The 21,341-nt window shown below is 37.9% G+C and overlaps 2 protein-coding genes across 2 annotated transcripts; one reads left to right on the top strand and one right to left on the bottom strand.

The window, feature by feature from the left end:
• Positions 1-454: 454 nt before the first annotated feature.
• Positions 455-6,553, bottom strand: zgc:64051 (leukocyte surface antigen CD53). Its single transcript, XM_058071017.1, has 8 exons — positions 6,465-6,553; positions 6,080-6,164; positions 4,986-5,174; positions 2,504-2,578; positions 2,329-2,430; positions 2,153-2,251; positions 1,704-1,787; positions 455-1,045 (listed from the first exon to the last, which is right to left on the bottom strand). Exons 2-8 carry the CDS (start codon positions 6,140-6,142, stop codon positions 974-976), a joined length of 684 nt encoding a protein of 227 aa, XP_057927000.1. The 5' UTR covers positions 6,143-6,164; positions 6,465-6,553; the 3' UTR covers positions 455-973.
• Positions 6,554-13,056: 6,503 nt separating this feature from the next.
• Positions 13,057-20,644, top strand: LOC131128487 (CCN family member 1-like). The gene is made up of 5 exons (XM_058071382.1): positions 13,057-13,468; positions 14,351-14,564; positions 16,344-16,706; positions 18,680-18,876; positions 20,092-20,644. Exons 1-5 carry the CDS (start codon positions 13,343-13,345, stop codon positions 20,398-20,400), a joined length of 1,209 nt encoding a protein of 402 aa, XP_057927365.1. The 5' UTR covers positions 13,057-13,342; the 3' UTR covers positions 20,401-20,644.
• Positions 20,645-21,341: the final 697 nt, after the last annotated feature.

Raw genomic sequence — 21,341 nt, 5'->3', positions numbered from 1 at the left:
CCTCCTCAATCCACTTTTCACAACACTTGGACTTAGCAAAATACTGTAATAGTACTTAGAACATTTCAACAATAGCAGGACTACAAATGGTCGCTCTTGGGAATGTCCTTCATGTCTGAAGAGCAGTAGGATTTCTATAAATTCGTATCTGGAGGTGAGCTGCAATATTTCCACCTTTCTGGGGTGCCAGGGTTGTTCCGTTTGCAATAAATATTCTACTGTGTACAGTTACATTTTTTATTAAGAAGTTACTTATTTCTATTTTTTTTGTGTGATGGAAAAGAACAAAATTATTTGAAAGTGTCATGGAGATCTTAGTAGTTGTTTTTTTTGTCCTAAGATATTGCAGGGTTTATTCTAAAAATAAATTGATCTGTTGCTGACATTTTTACTCTCGTTGTTGATTGCATATTTCAACTTGTAAACAACAGCCTTTCTGTAATGGAATATTGCCCTTAGTACATGTCATTATATTTTCAAAAATACTGTTTTTTTCATAAATTGTGCTGTTTCCTGCTTAAATATGCATTTTGACTTGATGGTGCTGTTTTTCAAGTTTGAAAGATCTCACAGCAGGCACAATAATCCCTAATATGGGCTAAAACTCTTAACCTGTGACAGAGTACTGATGGTGTACTCTAGGAACAAATACTTTTGGATGTACTTTAAGAATCCATAGGAACTGCTGACAATCAATTTGGTTACAAAAAGAAATAACTTTGCCATATTTCATAGTGTGAATGGGAACGGAACCAACATTTATTTTTTTTATCACCAAACGATATTAAAAAGGGGAAGACACATATTAAGCATATTATATCATAAGAGACAAAATGGAGGCTATTTATTAAAGATGCATGAACGTGTGAATGATCAAGTCAACAAGCCAACCTTCAAGCTTCAAGATGTGCCAAACGTCATAAAGTCAGCCGTATTGAACAACTGATGCTACGCAATATTGGGACACCTTCCTCTACAACTTGTAGCCCAGCCCAGAGCTGCTGATGTGGCAGAAGAGCGTCATGGCGAAGCACATCCCCAACACCTGGCACCAAAACACAAAACCAAACATCAACAACGTCAGGCTAGGATTCATTATTCATGAATGGAATATGTTTGGAGTTATGGCATAGAAAACATGTTTACAAGCGTCTAAATGCAATCTTTAATATTATTAGAGCCCTCTAGACATGACATAACACCCCTATAGTCACCTTGACATTCCTATTAGCCAATATAGTAGATGTAATACGCATTTTAAGAGCCTAGTACTGTATGTTGCTACTTTGTACTTGCTACTTTACACCTTAGTCTAATTTAGAGTGCAAATACGGCAAAATGCAGTACACTCAAAATGGTGAGTGACCACTTAACCATCCGCAATAGTCGCCATCTTGGAGGAGGAGGGACTAACTTGAAATAATGGCAGCTGACGATCAAACCGGCGTACTTATTGACGTGTACTGACAGTAATAGTACAGTAATCCCTCTCCACATCTGCTATTGTGTGCTAATATGCAATACAAATACAATAAAACACATGCATCAGAGCACCACAATACACCACAATGATGCAGAACATCATGCACATTCATACACTGATAAAAAAAAAAAAGAAAATTGCACTTTCAAAAATCAGCAAAAGGTGAACCGCAGTGTAGTTTTTACTGCAATACTTTTGCGTTCAAAGAATGTTACTTTACCTCGATAACGCAAAGCACAATGACAGAAATCCCAGTGCTGAGGAAATTTTCTTCAAACCAGTTTTTCAGCCGGTCCAAACAGCCCTGCGAACCAAAAGCAAAGTCATACACACAATATTCATGTATTCATCACAGTATAGGTATATAGTATTTTTCAGATTCCCTCGTTTATCACACTTAGTTGGTTCCAAAGTCCACCATGATCAGTGAATGTCCACTAAGTAGGATTCCTTATTTATGAATGGAATATGTTTGGAGTTATGGCATAGAAAACATATTTACAAGCTTCTAAATACAATCTTTAACATTATTAGAGCTCTCTAGACATGACATAACACCCCTATAGTCACCTTTACATTCCCATGACCCAATATAGTAGATGTAATACGCATTTTAAGAGCCTAGTACTGTGTGTTGCTATAAATGTGTTCCGTAGGGCAGCTGAGTACCTTGGATCTGTACATTGAACATTGGGAGATGCAGCAGGATTTGGGAACGTTGGGAACGTCCCCCCAGTCTGACACATTGTGAACCCCGCAGCAATCAAACTAGAAGATTCAGAGAAAGACGTCCATCAGAAGCTGCAATGACAAGAAGGATTCGTTGGGAGGAGTTCCTGTCCTACCGTTTCCTGAACCAGATCCCATTCGCTGAGAAACTCATCCGGTTTTTTTCCTTTTGCTTGCGCCAAACCTTCGTTCAGGTCCTTCTCCACCCACGCAGAGATCTAAACCATGAGACCAACGTGCCCGTCATCTGATTACATCCGTGCACGTGTGCCCGACCTTACACGGCCTTACCTGGTGCTCGTGCATCAGAAGCAAGCAGGCGGCTGTCAGCTCCACCAGCAGAAGGAAGAAGAGCATCAGGAAGAACTGACAACACACACACACAAACACACACACACACACACACAAACACACACACACACGTTACGAAATGATACACAAGCATACATATGGATTCCTGCTGAGATACACGCTTATTTCACAATGACTTGCTAGGATTATCTGCTCAAGACTAGAAGCCTCATTTCTCCTCAAAACTAGTCCTCCACCATACCTCATTCATGGTAATGGTAATGGTAATGGTAATGGTAATGGTAATAGAATGGTAATGGTAATGGTAATGGTAATGGTAATGGTAATGGTAATGGTAATGGTTTTATTTCATTTGAACATGCATCCGATTCCAATTGAGTGCATCCCATAATTAGTTCCCAGTTCCACATGTCCAAAAGGAGTAGGAAGAAGCAAAGCTTATTAAATCCTACCCCTCCATCTGGTACTTTTACAATCACTAACTGTTACATTTGTTCACTTCCTGCTTTCCTAATATAGTTTAAGATTTTTTAATTTTTAATTTTTAATTTTTAATTTTTAATTTTTAATTTTTAATTTTTAATTTTTAATTTTTCATTTTTCATTTTTCATTTTTCATTTTTCATTTTTCATTTTTCATTTTTCATTTTTCATTTTTCATTTTTCATTTTTAATTTTTAATTTTTAATTTTTAATTTTTAATTTTTAATTTTTTATTTTTTATTTTTTATTTTTAATTTTTAATTCATTTTTCATTTTTCATTTATTTTTTTCATCTTGAGCATCCAATGATATAATGGGTACCATAGTACGTGTCAATATAGTGATATATATAACTGTTAGATTTGTTCACGTCCTGCTTTCTTAATATAGTTTAAGTTTTTTATTAATGTTTTTAATTTTTAATTTTTAATTTTTAATTTTTAATTTTTAATTTTTAATTTTTAATTTTTAATTCATTTTTCATTTTTCATTTTTCATTTATTTTTTTCATCTTGAGCATCCAATGACATAATGGGTACCATAGTACGTGTCAATATAGTGATATATATAACTGTTACATTTGTTCACTTCCTGCTTTCCTAATATAGTTTGTTTTTTTATTAATGTTTTTAATTTTTAATTTTTAATTTTTAATTTTTAATTTTTAATTTTTAGTTTTTAATTTTTAATTTTTAATTTTTAATTTTTAATTTTTAATTTTTAATTTTTAATTTTTAATTTTTAATTTTTAATTTTTAATTTTTAATTTAATTTAATAAGACTGGTTCAAGACTCTTCATCCTTGTATTTAGCAAACATGAAGGCAAACGCCTGGGCATGTGAGTCTGCTCTGCATCATCAGCGTACATATACATATACATATACATATACATATACATATACATATACATATACATATACATATACATATACCTGTACATGGACATATACCTTTACATATACATATACATATACATATAAAGTATGTATTGAGTATGCAAATGTGTATGATTTAAATGCAAGGTTCAACCAGAGCGTTCACAGCCAAATCAACATTTTAATTTTTAATTCATTTTTCATTTTTTATTTTTCATTTTTCATTTTTCATTTTTCATTTATTTTTTTCATCTTGAGCATCCAATGACATAATGGGTACCATAGTACGTGTCAATATAGTGATATATATAACTGTTACATTTGTTCACTTCCTGCTTTCTTAATATAGTTTAAGTTTTTTATTAATGTTTTTAATTTTTAATTTTTAATTTTTAATTTTTAATTTTTAATTTTTAATTTTTATTTTTTATTTTTAATTTTTTATTTTTTAATTTTTAATTTTTAATTTTTAATTTTTAATTTTTAATTTTTAATTTTTAATTTTTAATTTTTAATTTTTAATTTTTAATTTTTAATTTTTAATTCATTTTTCATTTTTCATTTTTCATTTTTCATTTATTTTTTTCATCTTGAGCATCCAATGATATAATGGGTACCATAGTACGTGTCAATATAGTGATATATATAACTGTTACATTTGTTCACTTCCTGCTTTCCTAATATAGTTTAAGTTTTTTTATTAATGTTTTTAATTTTTAATTTTTAATTTTTAATTTTTAATTTTTAATTTTTAATTTTTAATTTTTAATTTTTAATTTTTAATTTTTAATTTTTAATTTTTAATTTTTAATTTTTAATTTTTAAAGACTGGTTCAAGACTCTTCATCCTTGTATTTAGCAAACATGAAGGCAAACGTCTGGGCATGTGAGTCTGCTCTGTATCATCAGCGTACATATACATATACATATACCTGTACATGTACATATTTACATATACCTTTACATATACATATAAAGTATGTCTTGAGTATGCAAATGTGTATGATTTAAATGCAAGGTTCAACCAGAGCGTTCACAGCCACCCATAAAGAATATGTTTATGAAGATCTAGATCACATGACATAACGCGTGGGCGTGCTACCGTCAACAGTAGACAGCGGTTCTCCTTCAGAGCGCCCAGGAAGCCCAGGAAGGAAACGCACGTGATGACGATGCCACTGATGAGCAGCAAGTTGGCAACATTAAAGCTGGCCAGCGAAGGCGTGAGAGCCGCCAGTTTGAAGTTGACCATCATGAAGATGCCAAAGCCCATCACAGCCACGCCGCATATCTGGAAAGCACGGCGTGGAATCAAAATACGTGGACAACTGATTCAAAATGTACATTTTTACTTCACTGACAATGTTTTTTCATCAAAAGTGGGCATTTTTCACTTGGTTCGGTTGTCCTTGAACGCACCATAGTTGATGTGAGACACAAAAGTGGACCCTTTGTTCAAGTCATGAATCCGAAAGAAAGTCAGAATCAAACCGAAATCTTGGAAATCCAATTCATCCATTTGAGGAAGACCAAAATGTTTTGGCTTTTTTAAAAATAATTTTCCAATAATTTTACATACAAAAAACTACAGAAATCTAAAAGCATATACATAAGTGAAGAATGAAAGAGATAAATAAAAGGTTACTTTTACCTTCGTTGAAGACTGAAAAACACGAGATCAACCCTGACACCACCTTCGTGTTTTGCCGTGAGTTATTTCCCAATTTCCGAATTTCTTTCTCACCTCAAGCCTTTACTTTTCTTTTTCGATCGCAGTCACAAAATAAACCAAAATGGAGCCAAGGAAAGTTGCACAAATGTCAGTATTTTGACAAAGACGATGAGAAACAGTACTTGAATTTGAGAAATAACTCACGGCAAAACACACAGGTGGTGTCATTGTGTCTTTGTCAACAATTAGGACTTCAGTGAAGGTCAAAGTAACCTTAAATGTTCATTTCTTCCATCTATTTATCATTTAGAATTGTTTTCAAAAATTGAAAAATGATAAAAACTTTTGATTTGTGGCGTTGCCAACGGTCATCTACGGTATTTTAGAAGAATCGTGAGAAATGTCTCCTACGGTTCTTCTCGCTTGAGGAAGTGAAAGCAGTATTTAGAAGTATTTCTCTTTACAATGAAGTACGCTTTGTACATATGTACTGCTGAAAGGTATAGTAGAGTATTTGTACGTACAAAACAAAGGAAGTTGGCAACACACATGGTGTACTTTAAACACTTCAGGCAGCTGTTAGTCATGGTGAGACGATTCCGTGGAAACCTGAAACAAGATGTCGACAAAGCAAAAAGAGAACATCATTGTGATGATACGCCATTTCCTGTCTTTACTCCCTAGTTTACAAAGTTTTACATGTAGTATTACCTTTAATTATTAGTTATTGTAAGATTTGTGAACTAAAAAAAATCCAAATCTAGTCTTAACGTTGGCAAATAATGAGAAAATCCAAAACAAAAAAATTTTTTTTCTTCAAAAGTCAGACATATATGATAAATACATGTCATTTATCACAATAACAGACAAACAATGTAAAAGTTTCCTCCAAACCAAGCGAGATCTTACCCGTCGGTGAAGGAGATATTTACTGTTTTTGGATGAACTCTGCTGCTGCTTTCCACTTCCTCTCCTCTTGTCTTTCTGTGTCACGCTTCAGGCGGCTTTCAGAGTTTCTTCCTCTTTCGCTATTTGGGTGGGAACTATGTGAGCGACTTTTTTACTCGCTTCAGTGGCGCCCTGTATAAAAACCCCCAAAACCCCAAAGTAGAACCAATATTGTAGCACGACATCTACAACCATTCTTAGTTCTTAAGGGTGCCAGATTCAAACCTAAAGTTCCAATAATGTAACCGTAAATGACTAAAAATGGCCGCACTTTGAATATTACACATTACGCTTTGTTTGGCTTGACATGCGCTAAGCTAGGAAAAGAAATACCCCGCCTCTTGCACGAAGACAGCTGGGATAGGCTCCAGCACCCCCGCGACCCTTGAAGAAACAGCTTTTTTTTGTCATGTTTTGCTTTTGTGACAGCTGTGTTGACAGATCTAAACAATTATACCACAACACAAGGGGTTGTTTTACATCTAATTATTTATTTACAAAAATATTCATAAATAAGGAACTTCTGTACTTCATACAGGATAAAAGGTAAGACCACAAATGTTTTAAAAGAAATAAAAGGTTGTTTTTCTTATTTCTTATTTCTACCCAAGTAAAAGATTCTCTTATTTTCCATGTCATCATCTCAATGAGTAAACCTGTATTATTATTATCAAAAACACCAAAGTCTGCCTCACTCGCCATGAATCCTGATTGCAGTAGCATTTTCTGTCCAGAAGAGGGAGACAATGATGCGTCACTACAGATTGGAATAGAATAAATTCCCGTGTTGCTGGGCTTTTGATAAAAAAATATATTGTTTACATTTTTGTGCTTTTTCTTAGCAGTTTGTTGTGATGTCATCTGTGATGTAGTACATGCAGTATTACTCAGCCTGTACTTCGCTATTCAACATGTCTTCTTAGTACTTAGTCCTGTCATGGTGAGCCTGCAACAAATGAATGGATGACTATAGGTATGAATGTGAGTGTGAATGGTTGTTTGTCTATATGTGCCCTGTGATTGGCTGGCCACCAGTCCAGGGTGGACCCCGCCTCTCGCCCCAAGACAGATGGAATAGGCTTCAGCCTAGTGAGGATAAGCGACATAAAAAATGAATGGGATGGATGGGAGCCAATTAAAACACAGCCACAGGCCACAATTGGCCATCAGGCCGCACTTTGGACACACCTGACTGAGGATGTAGACAGACTCGTACTGTTGGGGAGAACAAAATCAGCTTTTTAGCTTTCAAAAGAGCCAACTGGTTGAAGGTCAGATTAGGGAATGACTCGTTAGGTGAAATTAGAAAGGGTTGAAGTGTCGGTGAAACCATCTCACTGCTCCGCTAAAGGAAACTGCGTGGTGTCTAAGGGGGCCTGTTTAGCCGTCCGACTGCCAACGATGCCCGATGCTGACTTCATTTGTATTTACTACGTACTGCTTTCCAGTCGCCTCGGCCACAGTGAGCTTTTATGCGTTTGTGTCCCAGTTCCCGAAGGGGAGCCCTGGAACGTTTTCTGTTTACGCCTCGACTGTGATAACATTTTCCCCGCTGAATCACAGGCGGTGCTGTGTGGAGGTGCCACCTTTCCTCCACCGCTAACAGGACGCTCTCTGTCGGTCGGCCATACCGGCAGCTCCCACACTAAAGTCCCTTTGAAATCTTTTATTTGTTTATTCCACGGTAGTAAATATGGCGTATACAGTTTAGGAAACCTCAGAAAAGGCAGCATCGGCGTGGACGGCTCTCCTTGCAACCTCACTTTGGACTGTTGTTCTGTTTTGTCAGGCTGGGATTTGGTTTGTGTGACATTTTAGGTTCTATTTTATAAAAAGGCATAGAATGCAAACTTGATGGCACGTGGGAATGCTATAGATCAGGGGTCTCAAACTCAATTTACCTGGGGGGCACTGGAGCTGGGGTCTGGGCAAGGCTGGGCCGCATCAGGTTTAAAAAAAAAAAAAACAACACATTTATTAAAAACAGAAAAATATACAAACTTTTTCAGTGCTTTGGTTCCGATTTTCTACAATAAAAGCTCTGATAAAACATTCCACTGTTCTCAAATATCTTACTTTTTATTTTTCTGCACAAAAAAATAAAATAAAAAAAAATAAATAAACAAATCAAGAATAAAGAAAATCAATCAGTAATAAATAAATATAATAATAATAATAAAAACTTAAAAACCACATATAGTTGGTGGGTAGACAAATGATTTTTTTCATATTAAAATGAACAAAGCATTATTAGAGCCCTGTAGACATGACAAAACACGACTATAGTCACATTTATACTCTTTTTATTTACAACATATTGCGCAACTGCAGGGTCTTGAGACACATGCTAACTCGCAAACTAGAGAGCTAGCGACCTAAACGGTAGCCTTCAAGTTATTTCCTTTCAACTTAAATAGCCCAAAACTTACCACTTCCACACGGATAGGGAGGATAACTATTAACAGTTATTTAACCTTTAACATGAACATGAATCAAACGTAATCATTTTTTCTGGGTACATGATACCATACAGCATCCATATCAAACTTGCGCTTAAACTTTCATATCAAGGCGGGGGCCTCAAACTAGTGTCCTGCGTGCCACATTTGGCCCACGGGCCGCGTGTTTTAGACCCCTGATATAGATAAACTGAAATGGAGAAAGAATGTTGACATATCCCAGAAATGTGTCCAAATCTGGTCACCAAGGAGGATCCAACCAGGTTGGGAGACGCCCACTCTATGACTCTATGAGAAAAGACAGCCTACATGTCCTTTTGATGTTGGAATGACGACTCTAAAATAATACATATTATTTGGAATGTAAAGAATACTGTAGATGATTTCTACCTTCCTCCACATGTTGGCGAAAATGAAAACCAACACGGCAAAACGACACACAGAAGCCTAACATGACTGTGAAAATACCCCCACTCTGCTTTGTATCAAAGGGAGCTGCTGTCACCCGGTGTCTTGGATTACTGTAATACCAAGTATAAGTATTTGTCATGTATATCAGTGGAGAACTTGGGGTTTCAAATTGCTTCAAAAGGTTCAAGCCTGATGTTCGTTTCCAAATAACTGGAAAAATGCGGGAGCACCTGGTTGAGAAGCAGCGTTCCGGAGCGCTTCTTCATTAGCATCAATGTTTGACCTCCAAACGTTTTGGATGAAAGATTCCGGCCGGGCTGGATGCTCCCAAAGTGGTGACGACGATGCAGCACGGCCAGGACACACATCCTGCCTTTGTGACCAAGGAATTCCAAGAATGTGGAATGTGGACCGTCTTTCTGCTGTTGCCCATCAAGGTGATGACCACCGCCGCCGCCCCCCCCTCAGAGAAACCCGGGTGGTGTCTGGGCGTTTGCTTATGTAAACGCCGTGGTGTGTGTCCTCCACGCACACAGAAACACAACCGCTTTGGACTCGAGTGACAACACCTGCTCTTGGACGGCAAGCGGCGGGCCGTGTCTCCACTGAAGCGACATCAAGAGCAGGAAAGGCGGGAAAGAGACGGGAAAGTCGCCCGTGTCCGCACCGCAGACATTTACACAGAACCAGTCTAGATTTGGACAGACTGGACCGAGGACCTCACCCAAGCACCAGGTGGTGGAGACCAAACCTTCTACACCTGGAAGTCAGATTTCAAACTTGCACCTGGAAGTCAAGTTGAACTCATAATCCATAAGCAGAAAGGACAATAACGAACAAATAAAGACTCAATTCCCAAGCAGCTTTTCCTTCCGGAACAACACAAAACATCCTAATAGTAACATCCGTGGCTCTTAATCCTCATTGGGAAAATGGAGGCATGCTGGAGCCTACCACAGGTGACTTTGGGCGGGGTACACCCTGGACTGGTTGGCATTCAAATCCCCCTTGACATTCCCAGTCATCCCAATGGATAATTAACATGCATGGTTTTGTGATGTGGGAGGAAGCCAGAGAAGGAGAACACTAGGAGAACATGAAATAAACATAAAATGTACAGTACTACCAAATATAGTAGACATAATCAGCCATTTACTCCATAAATAAGAGCCATCATGTGTTTTGGTACTAGGGGAACAGGGTGGGGGGGTCAAAGTTACAAGAGTGAAATGAAAGCCAAGGTGACTAATCCACGACAAACACTTGGGATGAAAGTTATGCCAGTCAGGAGAAACCAACGCTGAGGCTGAGGCCAGTATTTCCTGGAATGTGGCCCATTCGGAAAAAGGATGGGGGGGGGGGCGGCACAGGATGTCCTGAGCTGCGTGTCCCACAGCACACTGTGTGGTGTTGTTTCTCCATTTCAACATGGCGGCTGTGAAACGTGGTCACAATGATGGAGGAGTTTTTCCTGCTCAGCATTTCCATCACGGCTGGTGTTTTTCCAAGATGGATGACTTCACTCAAACGCCAGCGTTACGCCCGCAAACCTAATAACCACCTGCAAACGTAATAACTGCCCGCATATGTAATAACCGCCTGCAAATGTAATAACCGCCCGCAAACCTAGTAACCGCCCGCAAACGTAATAACCGCCCGCAAACGTAATAACCGCCCGCAAACGTAATAACCACCTGCAAACGTAATAACCGCCCGCAAACGTAATAACCGCCCGCAAACGTAATAACCGCCCGCAAACGTAATAACCACCTGCAAACGTAATAACCGCCCGCAAACGTAATAACCACCCGCAAACGTAATAACCGCCCACAAACGTTATAACTGCCCACAAATGTAATAACTGCCCGCAACCGTAATAACTGCCCACAAATGTAATAACTACCCGCAAATGTAATAACTGCCCGCAAACGTAATAACTGCCCGCAAACGTAATAACCGCCCGTCATTGTAATAACTGCCCGCAAGCGTAATAACTGCCCGCAAACGTAATAACCGCCCGCAAACGTAATAACCGCCCGCAAACGTAATAACTGCCCGCAAACGTAATAACCGCCCACAAATGTAATAACCACCCGCAAATGTAATAACTGCCCACAAACGTAATAACTGCCCGCAAACGTAATAACCGCCCACAAATGTAATAACCACCCGCAAATGTAATAACTGCCCACAAACGTAATACCGCCCTCAAACGTAATAACCGCCCGCAAATGTAATAACCGCCCGCAAACGTAATAACCACCCGCAAACGTAATAACCGCCCGCAAACGTAATAACCGCCCGCAAACGTAATAACCGCCCGCAAATGTAATAACCGCCCGTAAACGTAATAACCGCCCACAAACGTAATAACCGCCCGTCATTGTAATAACTGCCCGCAAACATAATAACCGCCCACAAACGTAATAACTGCCCGCAAACGTAATAACTGCCTGCAAATGTAATAACTGCCCGCAAACATAATAACCGCCTGCAAATGTAATAACTGCCCGCAAACGTAATAACCGCCCGTCATTGTAATAACTGCCCGCAAGTGTAATAACCACCTGCAAACGTAATAACTGCCCACAAACGTAATAACTGCCCACAAACGTAATAACTGCCCGCAAACGTAATAACCGCCCGCAAACGTAATAACCGCCCACCATTGTAATAACCGGCCGCAAACGTAATAACCGCCCGCAAACGTAATAACCGCCCACAAACGTAATAAACGCCCGCAAACGTAATAACCGCCCGCAAACGTAATAACTGCCCGCAAATGTAATAACCGCCCGCAAACGTAATAAACGCCCGCAAACGTAATAACCGCCCACAAACGTAATAACCGCCCACAAACGTAATAACCGCCCGCAAACATAATAACCGCCCGCAAAAGTAATAACCGCCCGCAAACGTAATAACCGCCCGCAAACGTAAGAACCGCCCGCAAACGTAATAACTGCCCACAAACGTAATAACCGCCCGCAAACGTAATAACTGCCTGCAAATGTAATAACCGCCCACCAGTGTAATAACCGCCCACCATTGTAATAACCGCCCACCAGTGTAATAACCGCCTGCAAACGTAATAACCGCCCACCATTGTAATAACTGCCTGCAAACGTAATACAAATCTGCAGCTTTGAATGTAATAATCCCGCAAATGTCATAAATTTCCCACCAACGTAAATAAAATTTGCCTACTGCAAACGTAATAACTGAATTTCCTGCAAATGTAATAACTATTACATTTACAGGAAATGATGACATATGTGGGAAAGTGAAAATCTGTAAATGTAATAACTTCCCACAAATGAAATATGAAACAAAATAATCATCTTTGTGGTTGTTGTTGTTTGTTCTTTCTTCTTTGAATGAGGGAGAAGGTGTAGATGGCATTTGGAGGATTTTAACAAGATTATTAATTATTATTAATTAATTATTATTAATTATTATTACTTTTTTGTGGAAAAATATGATTCATCATTTGAATACATTAAAGGAATCTTTAATTATTACATTATAATTTAGTATATAATTGTTAGTATCATTTAGTAGAGTTATTACATTTGACGAAAAAAACAGCACAGTACTCCTGTCATATAGAGGATCTTTGACTAGCACTTAGGCGGTACGTCCTATAGAGGATAGTTTTTCCTATCTATGTCCTTTGAATCAAAGCTCCTGTTATTTAGCGGAAACATATTGATTACGTCAGTTTTTGCATCGTAAGACTACGGAATGTAAATATTACATACTGTACATGCCTGCCAGGTTAACCTAGATATGCAATGACTGCAGACGTCCGTGGGAATGACACCTTCCTTCAGGACACTTTCTCCCGGCATCCCGAGGGGGCGGGGTCGTGGGCATTTATAAGTACCGGCCCCCGTTGGGTGGACGCACTTTGGGAGGTCCAGCTGAGCCACAGCAGCGGAGGCGACTACTGTACACGCGTGGACTTCAATGCTGTGGATTTATCTCACGAGCAGGACTTTGGACGCAACTTTCTCGCAACCGTCAGCAAAGATGCTTCCTCTGACGTTGCATCACTTCCTGTCCACGCTGGCTCTCTGCAGTGCTGCTATGATGGTAAGATGTACTCACTCAACACATGCTGGACACCAGGGGGCTCAAACTCGATTTACCTGGGGGGCACTGGAGCTAAGGTCTGGGTGAGACTGGGCCACATCAGGTTTTACAAAAAAAAAACAAAAAAACGCATTTATTAAAAACAGAAAAATATACAAACTTTTTCAGTGCTTTGGTTCCGATTTTCTACAATAAAAGCTCTGATAAAACATTCCACTGCTCTCAAATATCTTACTTTTTATTTTTCTACACAAAATAAGATGAAAAATAAATAAACAAATCAAGAATAAAGAAAATCAATCAATCAGTAATAAATAAATATAATAATAATAATAATAATAAAAGGGCAAATAATAAAAACCACATATAGTTGTTGGGTAGACAAATGATTTTTTTCAGATTAAAATGAACAAAGCATTATTAGAGCCCTGTAGACATGACAAAACACGACTATAGTCACATTTATACTCTTTTTATTTACAACATATTGCGCAACTGCAGGGTCTTGAGACACATGCTAACTCGCAAACTAGAGAGCTAGCCACCTAAACGGTAGCCTTCAAGTTATTTCCTTTCAACTTAAATAGCCAAAAACTTACCACTTCCACACGGATAGGGAGGATAACTATTAACAGTTATTTAACCTTTAACATGAACATGAATCAAACGTAATCATTTTTTCTGGGTACATGATACCATACAGCATCCATATCAAACTTGCGCGGGCCGCACTAACATTAAACTTTCATATCAAGGCGGGGGCCTCAAACTAGCGTCCTGTGGACCACATTTGGCTCGCGGGCCGCATGTTTCAGACCCCTGTTGTACACACAGTATGTCGCAGATTGTGGTCTGACCCCGCCCCCCCCCCCCCCCCCCCAGGCTGATGGCGAATGCCCGGCGGTGTGCTCCTGCGCCCCCTCGTCCCAAGGGTGCCCAGCAGGGGTCAGCTGGGTGAGCGACGGCTGTGGTTGCTGTAAAATATGCGCACGTCAGTTCAATGAAGACTGCAGCGCCAACCAGCCCTGCGACCACATCAAGGGACTACGCTGCCACCTGGGGGCCGGAGGGGACCCCGAGAGGGGGCTGTGTCGGGGTGAGTGGAAAGATCACGATTCATCTCACACGTTTAAAGTCCACTCATGTCGTGCATCCAAATGGGATGGACTGAAAGCAACAGCATCAGCATCAGCCCTGAACTGGTCATCAGCTCTTTTTTACATTATAAGAGCCCTGCAGACATGACATAACACCCCTATAGTCACTGTTCCACTCCCATTACCCAATAGAGTAGACTTCATGACAGACGATTGGACATACCAGAGATAAATAAGATGAATGCTCACGTGTGTTGATGGGAATGTGTTCTGGTGCTAAAGGGAAGCTGAGTGGGGGGGGGGGTGGACAGAAAGTGATGGGGTTTAGTTTGGCAACAGTAGCCATTGCTCAGGTTATTGTGCCTGTCGTGAGCTCATTCAAACCTGCAATAAAAGCCTGCTAAGTTGGTGATCAAGTCTGGTGCTTGTGCGTCTCACCCAACATCGAGTGACCAGTGTAGAATACTACATACCCTTAAGTACTTTTAAATATTAAATATTATTATATTAAATATAATATTAATATTATATGTATATATATATATATATATATATATATATATGTTTGTCAAAAATATATTAACTAATTGTTTTGTGGTTGAATACAGCTTATTATTACTCAAAAGTATACTTATAGAAACAAATGTTAACTATTTTATAATATAATATAATATAATATAATATAATATAATATAATATAATATAATATAATATAATATAATATAATATAATATAATATAATATAATATAATATAATATAATATAATATAATATAATATAATATATTCAATCAGCATATTTTTGAGTAATAATAAGCTATTCAACTGTAGTATTGTAGTATACTACAACTAGTATACTAGTATACTAGTATTCAACTGTATTAAATTAAATTAAATTAAATTAAATTAAATTAAATTAAATTAAATTAAATTAAATTAAATTAAATTAAATTAAATTAAATTAAATTAAATTAAATATTTAAAAAATTTTACATTTGTTTCAATAAACATATTTTGAGTAATAATAAGCTATATTCAACCACAAAACAATTAGTTAATATATTTTTGACAAACCTTGATATAGTGATATAGTGATATAGTGATATAGTGATATAGTGATATAGTGATATAGTGATATAGATGATATAGATGATATAGCGATACTGATATAGTGATATAGTGATATAGTGATATAGATGATATAGCGATACTGATATAGTGATATCTATATATAGTGATATAGTGATATAGTGATATAGTGATATAGATGATATAGATGATATAGCGATACTGATATAGTGATATAGTGATATAGTGATATAGCGATACTGATATAGTGATATAGTGATATAGTGATATAGTGATATAGTGATATAGTGATATAGTGATATAGTGATATAGTGATATAGTGATATAGTGATAGTGATATAGTGATATAGATGATATAGTGATATAGCCATACATCATACTTGTACAGTTGCACAAAAATGGGACACCCAGCCCATCGGCTTGTGTGACATCCCGTCACCCTAACTTCCTGTTCCTTTCCTTTGGCTTTTCTTCATAAGTACAACGTGTACTTTTCTGGAACTCGCTATGCCACCGGACTGAAAGTTCCGTACTATAAAATCAGATCAGGAATTCAAGTACCGTTTCACCCCCTAATATGGTATTACAAGTCTAGTCTTTTTGATGAATATATGTTTATTTATGTATCCAGAAAGCATATTGCGTCCTAATAATTCCTTGCCGTGTGTGTTGTGTCGTCCCTGATAACAGCGGAGGCGTCAGGTCTTCCATGTGAGTTCAACGGCCAGTTGTACCAACACAGCGAGAACTTCCAGCCCAGCTGTCAGCACCAGTGCACCTGTATGAACGGCGTGGTGGGCTGCATGCCCCTCTGTCCTCACCGGGTCCCCCTGCCCACCTGGCAATGCCCGCGGCCCCGGCTGGCGAGGCCCCAAGACGCCTGCTGTGAGGAGTGGCTTTGTGACCATCATGACAACCGCATCAGAGAGGAGCCAGAGGAGCCGCCCCGCATCCTTCTGTCGGACGCTCAGAATCTTCCAAACCACATCAGTGCCTTGCTGCCACTCAAGCCACGGCCTCGCCAGCCAGCCACCGGAGGAGTCGTGTTCAGAGGTGATGTTTACAGCCTTCCCCTTCATGCCTGCCTTGCCCATTAACCTCTTAAACCCTCCAGAGGCTTCTAGAAAAAGACACATCCAACATAAGTAAGCTTTTTCTCTGCGAGGATAATCTTGGTATCAAGTAAACCTGCTTGCTACTGGATAAGAGTCAATAGAGATGTTTGTTCACCGCCTCTTAGGGGTAGAGGAATCATGCTGGAATGACAGTGTTCATATTACTCATATTCCAAATATACAACATAAGGTGGACAGAAATATTTCAATATTCAACAAAGCTAAATTTGTTCTCAATCAGAAATCACTCCACACTCTTTATTGCTCTCTGCTTCTACCATATCTTACTTATTGTGTGGAAATATGGGATCATAACTATAAAAGCAATCTTCACTGGCTAAATGATAATAAATATAAATAAATAAAGATAAAAAATAAATGAAGGCCAGTAAGGATAATTCATAATGCCGCCTACAGAGAACATACAAACTCCTTATTTGTAAAATGACAAATACTTCAACTTGCTGATATAGTTCATCTTCAAACAGCTAAAATAATGCATAAGGCTAAAAATAAGCAATTAGCTAAAAATGTCATCCAATACTTCTCTACAAGAGAGGAGAAATATGATCTCAGGGAAGAAGTACATTTGAAACACTTTTAATTAAAATTAAAATTAAAATTAAAATTAAAATTAAAATTAAAATTAAAATTAAAATTAAAATTAAAATTAAAATTAAAATTAAAATTAAAATTAAAATTAAAATTAAAATTAAAATTAAAATTAAAATTAAAATTAAAATTAAAATTAAAAATTAATTTTAATTTTAATTTTAATTTTAAATTTAATTTAATTTAATTTAATTTAATTTAATTTAATTTTAATTTTAATTTTAATTTTAATTTTAATTTTAATTTTAATTTTAATTTTAATTTTAATTTTAATTTTAATTTTCTTTTAACCATTAAAATAAAAATAAAAATTTAATTTTTAATTAAAATAAAAATAAAAATTTAATTTTTAATTTTAATTTTAATTTTAATTTTAATTTTAATTTTAATTTTAATTTTAATTTTAATTTTAATTTTAATTTTAATTTTAATTTTAATTTTAATTTTAATTTTAATTTTAATTTTAATTTTAATTTTAATTTTAATTTATTAGAAAGCAGGAAGTGAACAAATGTAAGAGTTAGTGATTGTAAAAGTACCAGATGGAGGGGTAGGATTTAATAAGCTTTGCTTGTTCCTACTCCTTTTGGACATGTGGAACTGGGAACTGATTATGGGATGCACTCAATTGGAATCTGATGCATGTTCAAATGAAATAAAACCATTACCATTACCATTACCATTACCATTACCATTACCATTACCATTACCATTACCATTACCATTACCATTACCATTACCATTACCATTACCATTACCAAACACTGCTAAGTTTGTTACACAAGTGTTCTGTTTATGAAATTATTCATAGCAAAGTTAGACGTTTTGGTTGAGCTTTGAGCTGACGTTCTTGCAGTTACATATATCATGTGTGTATTGATACCGCCGTTGTGTAGTAGTTACCATAGCAACACATACTGTACGCAACCACATTACCCCCTTATACATCAACACATGCATAAAACCAGTATACTGTATGCAAATGAGCACTGGGACATGTCTCGATTGCCTTTTCAGTCTTCTTCACCTTCTTGACACTCAGAGTTGCACAACACTTACATACGACTGATAGGAAAAAAAGCTGGGAGACACACGACAGATGTATTGCTCTCACTCACACAAGCTGAACTCTCACTTCCACATGATTAACTTTCACTTTAATTACATTTTAACTTCTGTCTACTTTCATCCCGGGATCATTCCCCGGTTTTCCTCATGGTGACTGAGTCCAGCGCTGAAAAGATATATTTGGTGTTATAAAGACTGATGTTAAATATATTTATTCTTTCTCTGTGACAGATTCACTCCTCCCATCTGATCCATTGCTGGAGTCCAGCTGCTTCCCACAAACCACTGAGTGGACCGAATGCTCCGCCTCATGTGGGATGGGTCTGTCGAGTCGTGTTACCAATGACAACCCAGACTGTCAAATGATCAGAGAAACCAGGCTGTGCCAGATTCGACAGTGTGACCAGGAGCTTCTTCTCGCTATTTGGGTATGCTAACAAGTTCCCATGTACTGTAGAACCATGGTTGGTGTAGTGTCATCATCACACGACAACGGAAAATGTACACAAACCGAGGCATGATTTTCACAGTTAACTAAAAAAAACACACTAACCGGGGTGTACGCTAACCGAGGGTCTACTGCAGGGGTGCTCACACTTTTTCAGCATGCGAGCTACTTTTAAAATGACCGAGTCAAAATGATCTACCCACTACAAAAATGCAAAACATCTATTTATTTTCAAATGTATTGAGGATTATTTGTACGTACAATGTATGTTGATGTACCTTACATAACCAAATGAGCCAATATTGCAAAACACACATAATTAACTATTAACATTTTTTGTAATTACCTGAGTTTACTTTGATGACTTGCACTGAATTGAACCAGCCAGGGATGCATAGTCCGGACAGTAGCTGCTGATAGCCAGCCTCAAGCACACTTCCAAATGTTTATCAGTCATGGATAATATCCGTATCACAATATCCGTATAATATTCCATATCCGTATGGAAGTGATATGTTTTTTGCCTTTTTACTTGGTCCAGTTTTTGCCTTTTTACTTGGTCCAGCTCCTTCACTCATTTTAGTGACCATAAACTTTAGCGAGGGCTTTAAAATCTCGCAATTCGCCGACTAGCTTAGCACTTTGCATCGTTGTTTACGCATGAGCGGTGACCTAAAGGTCAAAATTCAGTTGTCATCTGACTGGTTGTCCTGTATGTCAATCAAGTAACGGGGATGGATGATAGGCTGACATCGTAAGTTCTGCTGCACTTAGAGACGTTGTTTGATTTGATTGGTCGCCCGAAGGGCAACATTCAGTTGTCATCTGAATGGCTGCCCTGTATGTCAATCAAGTGACGGCATTGATGCTGGGATGATATTTTTTTAATGTCACGCCGCGATCGACCAGCGATCGACCAGTACCACCTCCGCGATCGACCGGTAGCTCGTGATCGACTTAATGAGCACCCCTGGTCTACTGTATTCTCAATCAGATTTTTTGGTAAGGAGCTTTTGGCTCACTATAGAAATGAGATGATGTCTCACATCTGCTATTGCTCAATTTTTAAATGTTTCATTTAAAAAATCATAAAAACCATTTAGCATTTTGTTCCCTACTGACCCCAAAACGAAGGAACCGAGACCTTAAAACCGAGACACACACTGAAACACCTCCACATGTCCATGTATTTCAGGAAAAGCAGGGTAAGAAGTGTCAGAGAACTGTTCGGCCCCGGGAACCAGTCCAAATCACCTTTGCTGGATGCTCTACCCTACAACGATACCGCCCTCGAACCTGTGGATCTTGCACGGACGGCCGCTGCTGCAAACCGTCTCTTTCTCGCACCGTGCGGCTGCACTTCCTTTGCCCGGACGGTGAAAGCTTCTACAGAAATGTCATGTGGATCCAACGCTGCAGCTGCAGGAGCAGCTGCCACGCACACAGCAGACCTTCAGGTCCTTCACTCAGCCTCCACAATGACGTTCACACCTTCAGGCACTGAGTCACCAGGCCGCAAAGACTCTGCATCGACCCCTTCCGACCCTTTAACTCCACCCTTGGCAATATACTCGCTTGCACTTGAGGCTTCCTGCCACAATGACATCACTTTCACTAGAGGTGCGATCCCTCCGTGTTCCAGGAGAACACACTGTGCAGCTCTGTGAAAATGGCGGCGTAAAGCTTGTACTGAGAACGGATTTATTTATTTGTACATGTATGTCCACTTCATCTGTTTCTACACAGACCAGGAACAATTGAAAGACATTTTGTCATGCATTTGCAATGAAACATTAAATGTTGTTTTGTATTAAAGCCTGAATGAAGGGTCTGTTTGTGTCTCGCAGTCCCGTCCGTCATAAAGCATTATTTCTCACATAAACTGTGTAAATTAGGATTTGCTAATTCAGCACATTTAGCCACACTCCATCATTTTTGTGGTAGATTCAGCAAGAGACAAAATGTAAAAAAAAAAAAAGTTAAATAAAGCTTAGAAATTAATTTTTATTTGACTGGAGTAGGAAGTAAGTATTTGGGCAAACTGACTCTGACAGGCCAGTTTTTATTTTAGTACTGTCCCTTTAAGAAAACCTCCTAATGTCAAGTCATTATGTGGATAAAAGACACCTTTCACACAAACACTCTCTTCCATTCAAACCTCGACACCGCCGTGGGCAAGACCAAAGAGCTGACCTCAGGGACAAAATTGTAGGCCTGTACAAGACCAGAATGGATGGTGAGAAAGAGAGCTCTATTGGTGCAATCATTTGTGAATTTATAAAAAAAAAACTATGATTGTGAGAAAAGTGAGGGATGATGTCAAGGGAGTTGGGAGCAGCAAGAATGTAATGAGTCAACATATTTAGACAATTCAACAATTTATGATTTCTGTTGTTTTTAGTCCATTAACTGCTCACACATTTCTCAATTATTTCAAACAATGCC

This window comes from Doryrhamphus excisus, chromosome 4 (genome assembly GCF_030265055.1).
Source record: "Doryrhamphus excisus isolate RoL2022-K1 chromosome 4, RoL_Dexc_1.0, whole genome shotgun sequence".
NCBI classification, from domain to species: Eukaryota; Metazoa; Chordata; class Actinopteri; order Syngnathiformes; family Syngnathidae; genus Doryrhamphus; species Doryrhamphus excisus.
This window is presented reverse-complemented; position numbering and strand designations above follow the sequence as displayed.